Source organism: Apaloderma vittatum, unplaced genomic scaffold, assembly GCF_000703405.1.
Source record: "Apaloderma vittatum isolate BGI_N311 unplaced genomic scaffold, ASM70340v1 scaffold8887, whole genome shotgun sequence".
NCBI lineage: Eukaryota > Metazoa > Chordata > Aves > Trogoniformes > Trogonidae > Apaloderma > Apaloderma vittatum.
The window spans coordinates 108,284-123,294 of NW_009725688.1; the positions used below are offsets into that span (position 1 = coordinate 108,284).

Below are 15,011 nucleotides of genomic sequence, written 5' to 3' on the forward strand. Positions count from 1 at the left end.
AAAACCATCTCACCACCTGAAAGATGTCACGATTAAACACAAAGATTGGCCGCCACGTTATTGCCTGTCATCATCACCTTAGGCCTCTGGGATTACTGCTTTCACTGACCACTACCGGCGCGCCCCCAGGAGCTGAGCCAGGCTAAATGGCCTCTTCAACGGCCCCCAAAAACCTAAAAGGCTTCAGCAGCCCCTGACAAACCCCAGCAGCAAAACACAAGCAGCTTCTCCGGGCATTTACACAAAAGTGGCGATAGGGGTGGTAAGGACGGTCTCACCAGGCCGCTGCCCTTTGTTCAGCAAGCAGACGGCCACGGCCAGGTTGTCCCCACACAGCTCTTAAAGACTATCTCGGTGTCGGGACCATGATGCAAAGAAGTTCTTTTTCCAGCTTTATCCATTGTTTACCTGCGGCAAACCTGTCAGGTGCCACTTTTTATAACAGCAGAGCTATCCGTGGCCATTGCTTGTCATTTTGACAAGACACCACAGCTCATCAAAATGTCTTACTTTATGGTTCAACCACAGTTTTACAAAAATTACTGCAGTTTCCTTAAAAAAAAAAAACCACACACAAAAAAACCTGTAAGATAAAAATCTCTTTCTTCTGTATTTTGACAGCACAGGAAAAAAACCACTTTGGGCAAGTGTTCAAGTGTTCGAGTGTTTCCTAAATGATGGACACAGAGAAACCACTGCTGATTTCTCCAGAGCCCCCTCTTTTCATTTTGACAATTAAATACATTAGCGTAAGGTTCAGCATCAGCTGCAGCTGCAAACACTCTAGCTGAAACCTGCAAGCTACATACTTGTTCAACCAGATTCATGTTATTATCTTTTCCCTTTCCCTTCATTGTGGCAAGAGTAACAATTTAATTAGACGGGGTGGGGGGGGAAAAAAGCCCATAGTATTTATAACTATAGCACAAGACATTATTTTTAGCTGAAGAACTCTTAAGAAAGAAACAGTACCCAGACCCACTTTCACGTACAACTTCCTGATTTTGTGATTCAGAGCCAAATTTCAGGGACAAGTTTAATTTAGGTTTTGATCCTTTTGACCTCGTCACCTTAGCAAAATCTCTGGTTTTAATGCCTGCAGCTTTGCCACGGGTAAGCTCTATAGATCTAAAACTCAACAGGTCCATCAGCAGCAAAACCAGTGATGTTTGAGAAAAGGCAGCCTTTGGAGAAATAAAGCTGTCAGCCTTGTGCAGTTCTCAGGGAAATTTGGGAGGCGGGGGAGCATCCACCTGGGCATGATACCACGCTGATAGGAGTGGGACATATCCCATTACAGGAACCGCGCGTTCGCAAACAGTGCCAGAGTCACAGGCTGTTCTGTGCTGCGTGGCAGAGATAACACCAGCAGGGTTCACGCCGCAAATCCACCCTCCCCAGCAAGTCTTTTTTTTTTTTTTTCCCCTAAACTATATTTGACTTCACTGTCAAGTATTTCAGTACAGCTGCTATTCTCAGGTTCTCCTAAAATACGCACAGTAGGTACTGTACTATTGCACATATAAACATCTACCTTCCAACCACAGTTATTTATGACTAAAATAACTTTTCTCCATTTCTGATTTCATTTCCTCTCTCCAGGCCCCGTTCTACACTGCACAGGAGGTGCTTTCAACACTGCACCCGGAACCAACTTCTATCACGAAATATAGAAATAAAAGGTTAGCCTAGTTAAAAGTTTAGAATTTACTGTCTGATTTCCCATGTGCATGACCTATAAACAGGCCCTGATCTCTGATGCCTCACAGTTTAGTGAAAAGAAAGGACTGAAAATCAGCAGAGGGCTAGGTGGGAGGAGGTGGACAGGAGCTGCCTGTCATCTGCTGTTCCCTCAGATACCACCAGTGCCAGTTCCAGTCTCTGCTGGGCTTTTTACGTATCTTACTGTGGCTTGCACAGGACAAGTCCTCTCTAAAGATCTGTGCAGTTGCACAACAGCTACACTTAGCAGTGGTGGATCTTAGTCCGTCTAAAAAAAAACTTCTCGGGTGAGGAAGAACACACATGCTTATTGGCTGCATTGGAAGAGGATACAATGGTAATGCGCAATTCAACAGCCTCTTCCACTCTTCTTGGCACACTGGTTCAGGTGTTCTCCACTGATGTGATGCATGACAAGGAGCCCTCTGCATCTGGAAGGAGCCTCTGCATGTGATGCATGACAAGGAGCCCTCTGCATCTGGAAGATGGTTCCTCTGCATTGAAACCCACAGCATCACCTCCTAAACTCACGTGTCCAGCTTGGCAAAGGGTGTTCCTCACGCAAGCATCTCTTGCTTCCGCTCACACTTCCACCGGGCAAGCATGGAGGTACAGCTATGAACAACACAGTTAGAGAACTGAGGGGTCCATACACAGGAACAGACACCTCCACCTCCCTGGTCGCGCTGAGTTTTTAGCTGAGCTCCTAGCAGCACCCCCCTACTGCACTCAGCCAGCAAATGGTCAGGATGTTCAGACAGATGTTTCCAGCACCTGGTCCTTATTGAAAATCTCCCTTAGAGGTACTTGTTCCACTCAAGAAGGATCTTGCTCTCAGTGGATGTATTTTTCATAATCAAATGTGTTCAAGTCCAAAGCTTCTTTTCCTCCCAAAGTTTTTGCACAATTCGTTAACTTCAGCGTGACATTAGCTCTGACACTTTTGGAGGACTAAGGAAAACCCCTTGTAACTCTCAGAAATGTTACTCTGGACATAGTTGAGCAGCCTCATGCCTTGTCCATGACCGTCCTGCTTACTCAGCCAGCTATGAACAAATAATTAACCCACACTGAGGAAAAGGCTCCTTTCTCCCTGATGGGATGGGGCCTCAAGTTTTCAGTGTGAAGCTCCTTTGTACTGACCCCAGCATGTCCTACAAATCTTTCTGCGGGCAGCTGTACTCTATGAACAGTGACATAAACAACAGAGATTAATGAGGTTCATCTCTCGCTGTTAAAGGAAAACAAATACAACTGTTACAAACCATTTTGAGGCGATAAGGGATTTGGGGTGAGTGATCCTGAACCTGGGCTCCGTGATCCCTATGGCACATGTCCAAGTGCAGCAAAAGGAAGCTTCCACCATGGGGCACTGGACACGAACTATTCAGTTCCCGAAGCTGAGCCACAACCTACCCCAACAGGTCCCGGTGGTGGGCACAGGCACTGGTGCTGCAAGGCTGCGCATCAGCAGCACTGCACTGCTCTCTGCCTCCCACGTTGGGTCACTTCCACTCTTTTACTGGTGCTTAAAATCAGTGAAGTCACATCGGGAGACAAGCAACAGCTCCATTTGGTTTTGGGGGAACTCAGAGCCTTTCTCAGATCCTAGGAAAAGTTGTCTACTGCTAAAGTTCTTGCCATTGCCACTAATTCACAACCACAGAAAAATGTTATTTACCTGGCCCCTTCCTCAAACACAATCTAACCAAGAGCTTTGTCCCACTGGAGTGGAGATGGTACAAATACACAATCCTAAGCAGCGTGCTCCCCTCCAACAACCACGGGACAGCTACCTTAACCCTGGGGTTAAGCTCAAGCAAGCAGATGGATACCTCCATAAACACACACACGATGAACCTGTTGCTTCCTTACACAATTTGGTAGGTTTCCTAAATAGCTGTTGCTCCACAAAAGCCTTAGTCCTCCTTGCTTTTAAGTTTCCCTTTATTTATAGTTAAGGAATTTGCATGAGGCCTTTACAGAAATCTGCACTCCTAGGGTGGAGAAGTGAAATTTGTGATGAGATGCTCTAGACATCCTCATACACCAGCAAATCAAGGGGTAAGGGTTAAAAGAAAAACACTACGTCACTACTCATCTGTGCTGCCTGTTCCCCCTGCTCCAAAGTCCATCACTCCACGTTTGAGGCTATTGCTCCTTCCTGACCCCCCCAGGTCCCCGAGGCAGAGCAGGGTACTTTTCTGACACCTGCTCATTTAGAACAACTGTTGGATTTCCAGTCAGAGGAAACCCTCTTCCCTTGTCCCCTCCTGCCCTCAAGATCAGACTGACAGGGAAGGCTGTTGGAAGATTTTTTTTGTCCTGACTTCTGGCATGGTGTCCTCTGGACATCTCATTTATCAGACGCTCTGCACCTGCAATGCCCTCAGTTTTCCACAGTCTCTACACGCAGTACATCAGTGCTGTGGCTTCTGTCATTTAACTACAGGGCTTTGATTTGTCATAAGGTCACACAAAAGTGTTCTGTCCAACATGGTGTGTAGGTCAGATCTCTGAGATTCTCTGGAACAAGACACTCATGGGCATGGGTGGTTGCTCCAGACACACTGACTTGAGGTCCATTAAAAACTCTTTGTCAGAGAGAAAGGTGCACATATATTGCAAAAATAAACTTATCAACGTGTCAAAACCCAAAGTCACACGGCTTTCTTTGAATTTTTTCTATCTATCTACTTTTCACACCTTTCTACTAAAAGAAGAAGTGGTTTACAGCTTGGACACTGGCATCAAATAAAACTCTGCTTGATAGACTTAGCTCAACCTGTAGCATGTTAACTCGTCACCTCTCCTACCTTCTCTCCTTGAACACTGGAAAACGTGGAAAACAAACAAATGCAAAGGCACATGGAAAAGCCTCGATGCTGTACGGAGAGGACAGATTTTCTGATCCACCTCCGATCTCTTCACTTTTCTGTTTGTATCTACATAGGTTGCCAATTTTTAAGTGGTATAGGCTTCCACACATGACGTGCAGCACGGAAAACAAAGTTATTTAAACTTCTCCACCCTCCACAAACGCTTAGGAAAACCTCAGCTGGCAGCCAGCACGCTGCAGTACTGACACTGTTTCTAAAACCTACAACCCAGCCCCCAGCATTTACTGCTGCAGAGACACTTACCTGCAGTTTAAATATGTACATCTGAATTTTTTTTTGAATGTGCAGAAAGCACGTAATGTAAAAAGAAAACAGTTTTTAATACAACATAAGAGCTGCACCGTAACGTTCCCTCTGCACTATGCAGCTAAAGCTTCAGCCGACAGCGCCAGCTACATGACAGAAATACTCCAGCCAGCCAGCGCTACAGCTCTGCAAAACTGTAAATGATTACAGAATAATGCCCTGCAATCAAAGAACAAAATGTGTGCTGCAGATTAATCACTTTCCAAGACGGGAAAGGAAAGATAGGCTTGAGAGATAAATCTGGCTAGGGCGTTTATGCAAGCGTATCATGCTCCTTAGTACTGAATGTCCCAGAACTTACAGAGGAAGTAAACAATGTGCTGGGGGGGCGTGCGGGGGGTGTGCGAGGGGTGTGTGTGCGCGCGTGTGCCCGTACTCACAACCCGAAATAGGACGGCTTGTGAGGAATGCCTAACTTTCAGTCATGAAACACTAGCGTCGCAGGTCCCCCAGTTGCCAGCTCTACTGCTACAGCCCGGAGAAAACCTCGAACAAGGATTCACTTAGATGCAGATGACGCTTCTCTTTGGCATTTCAAACTTTCCTCCAAAACTCCACAAGGATGCCCACGGACTCCTGAGCCTTCTTTTCCCCCTATGTCTCCTCAGCAGGCAGACAAAGCGCATTCGACGGCAGGGACTGCAAGTGCTTCTGGTTGGGATTTAATTCTGGAGGCGCGCTCCGGCAACCTACATTTTCAGTGTCCCTCTAGCATATAAATCACGCTGCTTTTGGCTGCTTAAGCAGTGCCAGTGTTCGTGCATTCCTCGTTTTTGTGTAAACATATTTACATTTGTAACTCCTAACTGGCTCAATGCTACACAGGCATTTGGAGGAAAACCCTAACAGCGCTTGAATTAAATGCAACACTTTGACAGTCAATTACGAACACAGTAAACAAAAAAAACTCAAACTGGCTGAACTGGGGGAGGAGGCTACGTTTCTACATGAGGGCTCCTGATGACTTCAGCGACCGCGTGAGCAAGCACTAACCTAAGCGGGGCTTCGGCTGAGCGGGTCGGCGAAAACACGGTGCTGCGCTGGCACAAAACCAAAAAGAGAAAGAGAGAGAGGCAACCACGACCTCGTAGAGAGCAACCGTGTGGCTTAAAGCTTGCGCCACCAAAGCGGGGTCACGGTGCACCCCTTCGCCACCTGCGAAGAGGTGCATTCGCGATCTGTGGGGCTGCAAATTAAAAGCGCCTGAGCACGCTGCATCGTGAATTCTCTGCGACGGGTGTGGGAGAGACTGGCAACCTCGATTTCGACCGAGGGCTGCGCATTAAAACTGAGCAGCTTGCTGAGAAAGTCTTCTGCAAAAGCTTGCTGGAGGCCTACGCCACAGCGTCCTGAGTTATAAAAGTGCTGAGTCTCCTTACTATGATTCAACACATTACAGAAAAGTTACAAAAACTCCCATGCGGAGAATTTCAGTTGTTACCACCGGATTTGGAGGAGGTTGAGGCACCACGCAGTGATTCCTCACCCAAGGAGGACAATTCTACACCAAACAGGAGCTGATAAAATTTTCCCCAAAACAAAAAGCGAGATACAGTGCCAGGGAACGCCCTGCTGCCGTGCTGCATATAGGGAAAATACTTCACAGAAACCAACTATGTCAGGTCCTTCCTCCCTGCAAGTATCTGGCTCTGTATTAAAACCAATTAACAATAATCTACGAATAACAAGACTGTGATGTAGCTGCAAGATTCCCTTAAAGCAAAATCCTGCCAGTGCCAGTAATTGATTCGGCAACGTGCACCAGCTCAATGGCACAGGCGTCTCCAATTCTTGGAAGCATTACATCCACTCTAATTCCCCTCCAAGGTCACCACAACCAACAGAAAATCCCTGCACATCGTGACCCAGAGAGCTGTAACTAATCAGCTGCTATCAATGGCCTGGGAAACTGCAGCGCAGTACCTGAAAGGCGTCGGCCACCACCAGTGAAGCCCTGAGCCAGCCGAGCTGCTGAAATGGCTTCGGGAGCAGCAGTGGAGCACAAACCATACAATTCCCTTGCGGGAGACGGAGCAGGACCTGCTAGATTTGCCTTTGCACTGTTTGTTGCAATGTGTGTTTGCATGTGCTTTATTGCAGTGGGAAGAGGACAGGCCACCTTGTTACCTGAAGTTTTGAACTTTATCACGAGGAACAATGAACTCATAAACTGCACACTCTGTGCATAAGCCCTTTAAAAGGTCAATGTAAGGTTACTTGCGATATTAAACAACTTGATCAAGCACCAAGTCCATCAGAAGCTGCCCAGGGACTATGACAGAAGCTAAGCTGCACCCAGTGAAAAGAGCTCCAAGGCATCACCTTGCAGTTTTAAGCAACAATTCAGTATGAGTTTCTCAGTTTAATTAAAAAAAAACAACTGTGATCAGCTTCCCACCTATATGTGGGTGCATTTACTAGAATCATTAAAGAACAGACATGAAGTTAGTAGCCGAGAAACAAGATACAAGAATACTGTGGAGGCATGTATGGAAAAGGCTCTTTATGCTTTCTAGTCTAAATACACCAGGTCAGAGGGCACCTACTAGAGGATGCAGAATACGGTGTGACTATGGACTGTATACTTTCATGCCTCTATATATTACCAGGGAGGAACTTGTATGTGTCCCCTCTTCTCACCAAGCAGGAAGGAAAAAGGACCAGCCTCTCACTGTTGAAATGAGAGCAATTACTACACATACCATTAAATATTTTAGGGATAGCTCAATAGCCTGTGAAATGTATAACTTCAGACACTGCTGTCTAGTTCAGAACACAAGAAAATACAAACTGAAGTCTCTCTAAAGCTGGACCCTTCACCTCTTACACCAATAAGCAACCCTTCCACACACACAATCAGCAGAGGTAACAGGACTACCTGTATGACTAGGGATTTGCACACTGACAACACCAGGACTGCTTACCCAAGGGTGAGGTACTTTAAAAAAACAAACCAAAAACACCATTATAAATTATAGGCGGTGCTATGAGCCCCACCTACACCTTGTATCGTCCAGTGCTTCCTACTATAAAACCCAATTCCCCATTGCTAATAGCTTTGCAAACCTGAACTGAAACTGGTATTATAAAAAGGGTAAGTGGCCTGGAATAGGCACGACACAAGAAATAGGAAATCCGGGGGCAGGGGAGAAATGTGGAACAGGGAGTTAGACAAAAAAACCCAACAGGCAAGTTGGACAAGCGGTGCAGATATGAAAACTCGAGGAGGTGGACAGAGGGATAGGAGATAACAAGAAAGGAGGGATGCATGAAGCAGGACTGGGAATCGCACGGAAGGAGTCTGGAATGGGAGACGGGAGGGAGAGGAGCTTGGGGAGGGGACAAGAGGATGCAGAGCAGGGACAGTGCTCGTCGGGGAAGCCCACAGATACTGGGGAGGCAAATGACACAGACAAACGCACTGTGAAGGGTGTATTTCTTTACTTAGAGCTCAGTGCAACAACCATGACACAGAGCCCACACGGAGATCATGGGCAAAGAGTTGAAACCCTGCATACCCCTTGAAGCACCCAGTCCACCAAGGAGACAGGGAGTGGATACACTGTGTGAGCTTGTTACTACCAATGGCCAGCATGAGAAATATTTTCACGTGTTAGAGGCAACTTCTTTATTTCTGACAATTTGTACTTCCCAAGCACCTGGCTTTTATATTAAACATTTTTTGGTGTGGTTTTTCTTATAAATGAAATACACTCTTACTTCTGCTTGGCACTTCACTGAACCATGAGAACTATCCACAGAGACACTCCAGTGATCTGCAGTTAACGGTTAAGCCATGTGAAATCCAACCTTCCTATTCCCTGTCTGCTTCTGGAAAATGGAAAAGGCCCATCCCTGGCATTGCTCGAACACACGTATTGTGTCGTGGTTCTTCTAGGGAGAAAGCTGCTGGCTCTTGCATGCTCGTAACCACCTGGAAGAACTGGTGGTTTAATACCTGATGGAGTTTCCTGCAGAAAACAAGGAAACTGTCATTTCTCAGTTCATGCAGAGCTTTTTGGTTTTTCTTTAAAAAAAATAATAAAACAAAAACAACCAACAACCATTCCACAAAAATGTGAAACCAGAAACTAGGCACTCAAGATTGGATAAATTTAGTAGGATGTCATGATTCAACTACAATCGAAGGAAATCCATACTTAATTTCTCAAACAACTGCTATCACATTGTTCAAGCAAACTGTTTTTCCTTCAGCCTGAGGGATACTAAAATGTTGCTATTTCTCAATTTACTATTTTTTCCCCTTTTTTTTCCCTTTAGTTAGAGAAAGTTGTTATTCCACATGTTTAGTATGAGCCTGAATAAAAAATAACATGTGAGAAGCTTTTGCCAGGGTTAAGTCCCGATACAGCTGTTGGAAAAACCAAAATGAACATTTTATCCTGGCCAAATCAGTGTTCTTTTCGCTATTTATACTCTTGGATCCAGCAGCTGTAAGTGACGCTACAGGTCATGCTGTCCTAAATGGACAAAGAATCTGAGGATCCTCTCAAGTTTTGGAGGCTTGTTTGTAATTCTGTTCTCCTTCTCAATACTTGGCAGCACTGCTGCACCGCTGCCAATTTGCTGCAGTTTTAAGTAGGGTACCAAACCCTAGTTACAACAGATTTTTCAGCTAAAGTTTTCCATCCTTGGGAATTAAAAAAAAAAAGAAAAAAGAAAAAGACTATTTTTCCTGCTTCTTTTTCTCAGCACCATAGGATCAACACTGGCTGCTCAGCTGATAATACCCCTCTTTATTTTAAGTTATTTTTCTCCTTTCACCACCCACATTTGTCTGGGACTTATGCAGTATTATTCTGCCTGACACTGGTTCAAAACAGCAAACAATTTCTGTAATAACAGTACAATAAGCAGAGTGGATCCTAACAGAGGCACTTAATCTTCTAAAAAGTCCCTTCTGTAATATCCAGTTATGTACCCCCAAAAGAAGTTGAAAAACTTGTAAGGAGGTTAGATACAACTGTGCCTTTAACAGAATAACTACTCTACTACCGGGACCAACGTTTTACAAGTAGGGAAGCATTTCTGCTGTACTTTGGCCTTCTGTCATCAGAGAGAGGTGGAGATTTATGTCCTTTCTCCTTCTAAATTAGATTCCTTCAGTGGTTTATTTTATATTCTTCCTGACAGCTCCCTATTTCGAATTAAAAAAAAAAACAAACCAAAACAAAACACTAAACCTGCTGTCTCTGTTGCATAGCAAAAGACCTTTCCAGCCAAAATAGAAAAGTCCAACCATCAACTCAAGTGGCAAGACGTAACTGCAGTTAAAACTGCGAGGATAAAATACTGTGCCCAGCAACATATTCATTTCCAGCAGGACTTGATAAAATTGTAATTCACTGTCCAGAAAAAGCCTAAAACATTAAACATATTACACTGAGAAAGTCAAAATAGGTCATTCAATCAGCGTTATTCCCCCTTCATTTCACACATAATACAAAGCAGTTTCTCTTGCAATTAGCATCATCTTTGTCTCCTTGATGTCTAAAATACACTGGAGATGCAGAGCTGCTCTGACTGTACAGCAGCCCAGCTCTTGCTCCCCACCATCATCAACTTCCCAAGAAATACATGGACGTAAAATCCTATCTTCAATGATTTCAACCATGGATCCTGCTCTGGCAGGGGGGCTGGACTAGATGATCTTTCGAGGTCCCTTCCAACCCCGAACATTCTATGATTCTATGATCCCTTTCTTTGGGTTTTCCAATTTCCTAGTCTACCGCCTCAAATGATAGACCTTTTCCCAACGATTCAAGAGGAGTATGGATGTGCTCAGGAAGAATCCCAATGCCTCCAACTGCTAATGCACGCCCCACTCCATCCTCTGACCAGGAGGGCTTGCTACCTGGCAAAGCCCAGAAGAAGGTGAGCTAGAAACAGCCTCCCTGGGGAACAGGAGGGTTTTAGAGATCTTTCCTAGATGTGAGAAGTCTGACATATGCTTGAAATGCATTTTAATTTAGAAAAATGTTGGAAAGATTTTATTTATGTTTCTAATTAGGTAAACAGTATGCTTCTTCCACCTGCTCTAAGCTACCCCACTAGGCCCTGTAAACATCAGATGTCTACAAACATACATCAGGTTGATTTACTCCCTACTGCCAGTTCACAGAACCCTTCCTCCTCCCAGGCCCTTATGCCACTACCTTATGGCCTACACAATTTCCCTCTTTTTTTTCTGGTATGTAAAATGGCCTCACTATTGAATTTCAAATATCGTCTTAAGCGCACGGCTCCCTTCCCCAGAGCTCTATAAAAAACTGCTCCTCATACCAGATTTCTCCCTGACCCCAATTGTGCAAACCTTCTAGTACATTTTAATCACAAGTATTTTCACTGTGCATGAACCAGGCTGTAAGAGCAATGGGGCAAGAAATGAATCCCAACATGCTATGGGAAGTGAGAATCACACTGTCAACCTTGTGATGAAAATAACAACACTAGGTTCAGAGCTTCTGGCTGCTGCACAAGCTAGGCTGGAAATCTCTGGCCCAATCCATGCAGAGCTCTGACACGACTTCCATTTGTAAATCAAAGATTTTAGATGTGGCTCCTTTATCTGGGCCACATATATGGCTGAGGCTACGCAAAAGCAGAAGCTGTTTTAACAAGATTCAGGAAACGGTTTGAGGAGTTTTTACAGCTCCTCAGTGGCAGATTCATTCCCAGTGCCAATGCTGTTCTCCTACAAAGGCATCACAGGACCGGCAGCCTCCCATTGCAGGTCTTGATGAATACTTAAAGAAGCACCATTCACTCTGAAACCTGACATCTCAGACAAATGGTTTTGAGTTCCCCCATACAGTGAAACTTTCAAACACAACAGATCCTATTGCACAAAAACAGGGTCAGCGGCTCTGCGTGTCTCAGATTACAAGCATCTCAGGACACGAATTGAACTAGTGTTACCTTCTCCCACGGATTCCTGGAAAAAAACATTCTCTGAAAATTAGTTAAGGTCCAGAGCAGTTTTGCAGAGCAAACAGTAGGTTATAGGCTTTCAGGAAACCACATCACTGCTCTCAGCACAAAACCAATCAGCAAAAAAGGTGATAATGTGGGAGCCTGTGAGAGTCTTGCACAAAGACATTCTTTGTTGAGCACTGTTCTCACTTATCAGACACCAAACTTTATGTACTAAGCATATCTAGAACTTTATATATAAAACTGATAAATCCCCTGTGAAGTACTAGCAAATATATTTACACAAAGATATGGGTTCACAGCCTAACTTCAAAAATACCCTCAAAGTCAGAAACTTTTGATCTGAATTAAGCCTTGCATTTCAAGGTATGTTTACACTGCACATTTCATGTGAGAAAGTGGGGCTAACGTTGGTCATAATGTGCTTGCTTGAAAAGCTAGCATGGAGAGAAAAAAACGCAGAAATATACAGGTTTTAAGAGCACTGAGACATAACTGGAGTATATAATTCAGTCCACATGGTAGGTAAAACAAATATGGTCCTGGAAGTCACGTTATAAAATTATTTCTTCAGAATAATATATTTATTCTTCTGCACCCGATTTTGGAAAAACTGTAGAAATGAACATGACACAGCATGGGAAAATACAGAGTTATAAGGGCAAATCGTCTACAGTGTCAGAGGTCCTGCCTGTCTAGACTAGGAGAGTAGTTTGTACTAGAATATTAGGTAAGGAATACATTTTTAAACAAAGCTTTACTTAAGTACAACACCATTACTAACACTCCCTGGTCACTCACAGTCCTCACAAGGAGTCCAGACTCAGCTGCAATCAGGATTTTGAGCACTGCTGGCTTGATTCTTACTTACACTGACGTAAAACCCGTGGTGCTGCAGCACCACAGAAGAGCCCCACTGCTGCTTTAACATGGCCTTTAGCTGGGACAAGAGGCAGACTCTCTTCTCTTTACTTCGTCTGCTCATGAAAGTTGCACCGTCATCAACGGGGGGGCTGCATCCACACAAACCACTTCTCATTCCCCTGATGAACTGGGCAGCTGCAGGAGCCGGGAGGCAGAAGAGTGAAGCCCAAGCAGAAGTGTGTCGAGCTGTTTGGGTGTTCCTCTATCTGTCCCCCCCCAGCAGACTGTCCTCATCGGCCTTCCGACTTATCTGCTACCTCCCACTCCTCTGGGGCTGGGATAAGCAGATGTTAACTCCCTGTTCAAGCGCTGGCAAGTAGCCCAGACCTGCCCTTTGCTGCTCACGCGACTCGGGAGCCAGCAAACCTACCGAAAACTTTTTCCTAGGACTGCGTCCCACCCACTGGTCACAATCTTGGGCGTGCCTGTGGCCTCCGCTGCTCCCCAGGCAGAGCTGAAGGTCTCTGAAAGCCAGGGATGGGGCGGAGGGCTGTCCTGACGGCACTGCAAGGCTGAGGGCTGCGTTAGGAGCAGCCTCCAGGCAGACACGGAGCACAACAGAAGTAGCACAACCCAAGGCGTGAAGGCAGCCTCAGAGTAGGTGTCAAAAGACAAAACTCAGCACCTTTGGCAGCACTCCTGCCTCCTGCCCTCATTCCAGAGCCCTCAACAGGATTTTGGCACGGAGACATCCATGTGGACCCACCCTTCACCTCAGGAGGAGCAGCGGATAAAGGGACGCAGAAGTGGTGAGATTCAGCGACTCACCCTGTGGAAAGGCACCCGGGCGCTGGCAGCACCCGGGTGTACAGCAGCCAGCGGTTGCACAAGTAGAGCCCTACACGCATCGCGAGCAGCCTCCTGTTCCCCAAAACTGGCGAGCAGCACTCTTCAGGACACCTGGAAGCACAAGCCACAATGGCCTGGACAACGAGCTGTTGGTGCCACACACCATCCTCCTTGCTTCATGTGGATGTTCCTGTGGCAGGGATCCTCAGGCTGCCTCTACCCTCCTGTCCCAGTGCGCACCTCCCTCACACGTAGCAAGGGGCAACTTCATCAGCAGGAGAAACAAAAAAAAAACAGAAGGTAAAAAATGCCTTGCCAAATAAACATGTTCAAGTGAGAACCCAGCGTTTCATAGTTCAGCTCTTAAGTACATAGCATGTCACAATGGTGCAAGCAAGCCATTCAATTCGTTAGCACAAATCTGTTCTAAACCCTAATTTTCACAAGGCATTTCTTTATCAGTAAAAATCCCCAGAAAGGCAGTTCTTTGTCAGTGAAATCTAACAAAGGTGTATTATATAAGTAGAAGTATTTAAATAGCCTTTCTTTTTAATATCTACTAGTGTACAGATAAAGAAAGTTGCCCCAATACGCAAAGTCCAGGTAGGGGACACACACAGAGTTATTAACAAGACAGGCAGCTCCCTTGCCGTTCTACCACAGGGATGAGGCAGAGCAATAACGCAACCACTTGCTCATTCTCAACCCCTTACACTCTTCCGAAATTGCTCTTCTTCAGTCCTGTAGCCTAATTGCCTCCATCTTGTATCCCAAACTAAAATGCAGCTACACTCTGCAACACGTCCTCACAGCTACAAGCCCGCCCCCAGAGGCACCCCATGCAGCCCCCAGCTGGTGCTACAAAGGGAAGGATGGAGAAGGTGAAGTAGGACATTACGTCCTACTTAGCCCTTGGAGTCTCCCAAGACAGGAATGAGGTATCGAGGAGTGGGAAATTGAGGAAAGGATTATTTTCTTTAAAAAAAAAATTAGTATTTGGAAATTGAATGAGTGGTCTCTGCTTGTTAGTTTCCTCATAGCACAGGTTTTAGACCAATGACCTGTGACAACCCTTGCCCAACACACTGCACAGGAGCCAACTTAGATAATGCAGCTGATGAATACGGCAAGACACAACCTGCTGCTGCTGCTGACTTTGCTCCACTCCAGCACTGGCCCGTTCTCAAGGGCTGTGGGAACCTCAAGGTCCATTCTCCTCGGCCACACGGAGCTAAAGAAGCTCTTCCTGCAGGGCATCACAGTGCACCCCAGCAACTCCTATGCACGCCCTCCAGCCTTGCAATTCTTACCTCTTCCTACCCCTCCACCCCAAAAAGGAGCTGGGGGCACATCACCGCAGGCCTCCAGATCTCCCTGTGGTAAGCTGAGAAGCTTGGCTCTTTCTCCAGCTGCTTC

The 15,011-nt window shown here is 45.6% G+C and overlaps 1 protein-coding gene across 1 annotated transcript in view; it reads right to left on the bottom strand.

The window, feature by feature from the left end:
* Positions 1–13,654, bottom strand: part of FOXO3 (forkhead box O3) — an 83,764-nt gene extending 70,110 nt beyond the window's left edge. Inside the window, exon 1 of the mRNA XM_009872992.1 lies at positions 13,575–13,654. Within this exon, the coding sequence (XP_009871294.1) occupies positions 13,575–13,654 (80 nt within the window). The remainder of the gene's footprint in view (positions 1–13,574) is intronic.
* Between the last annotated feature and the right edge of the window lie 1,357 nt (positions 13,655–15,011).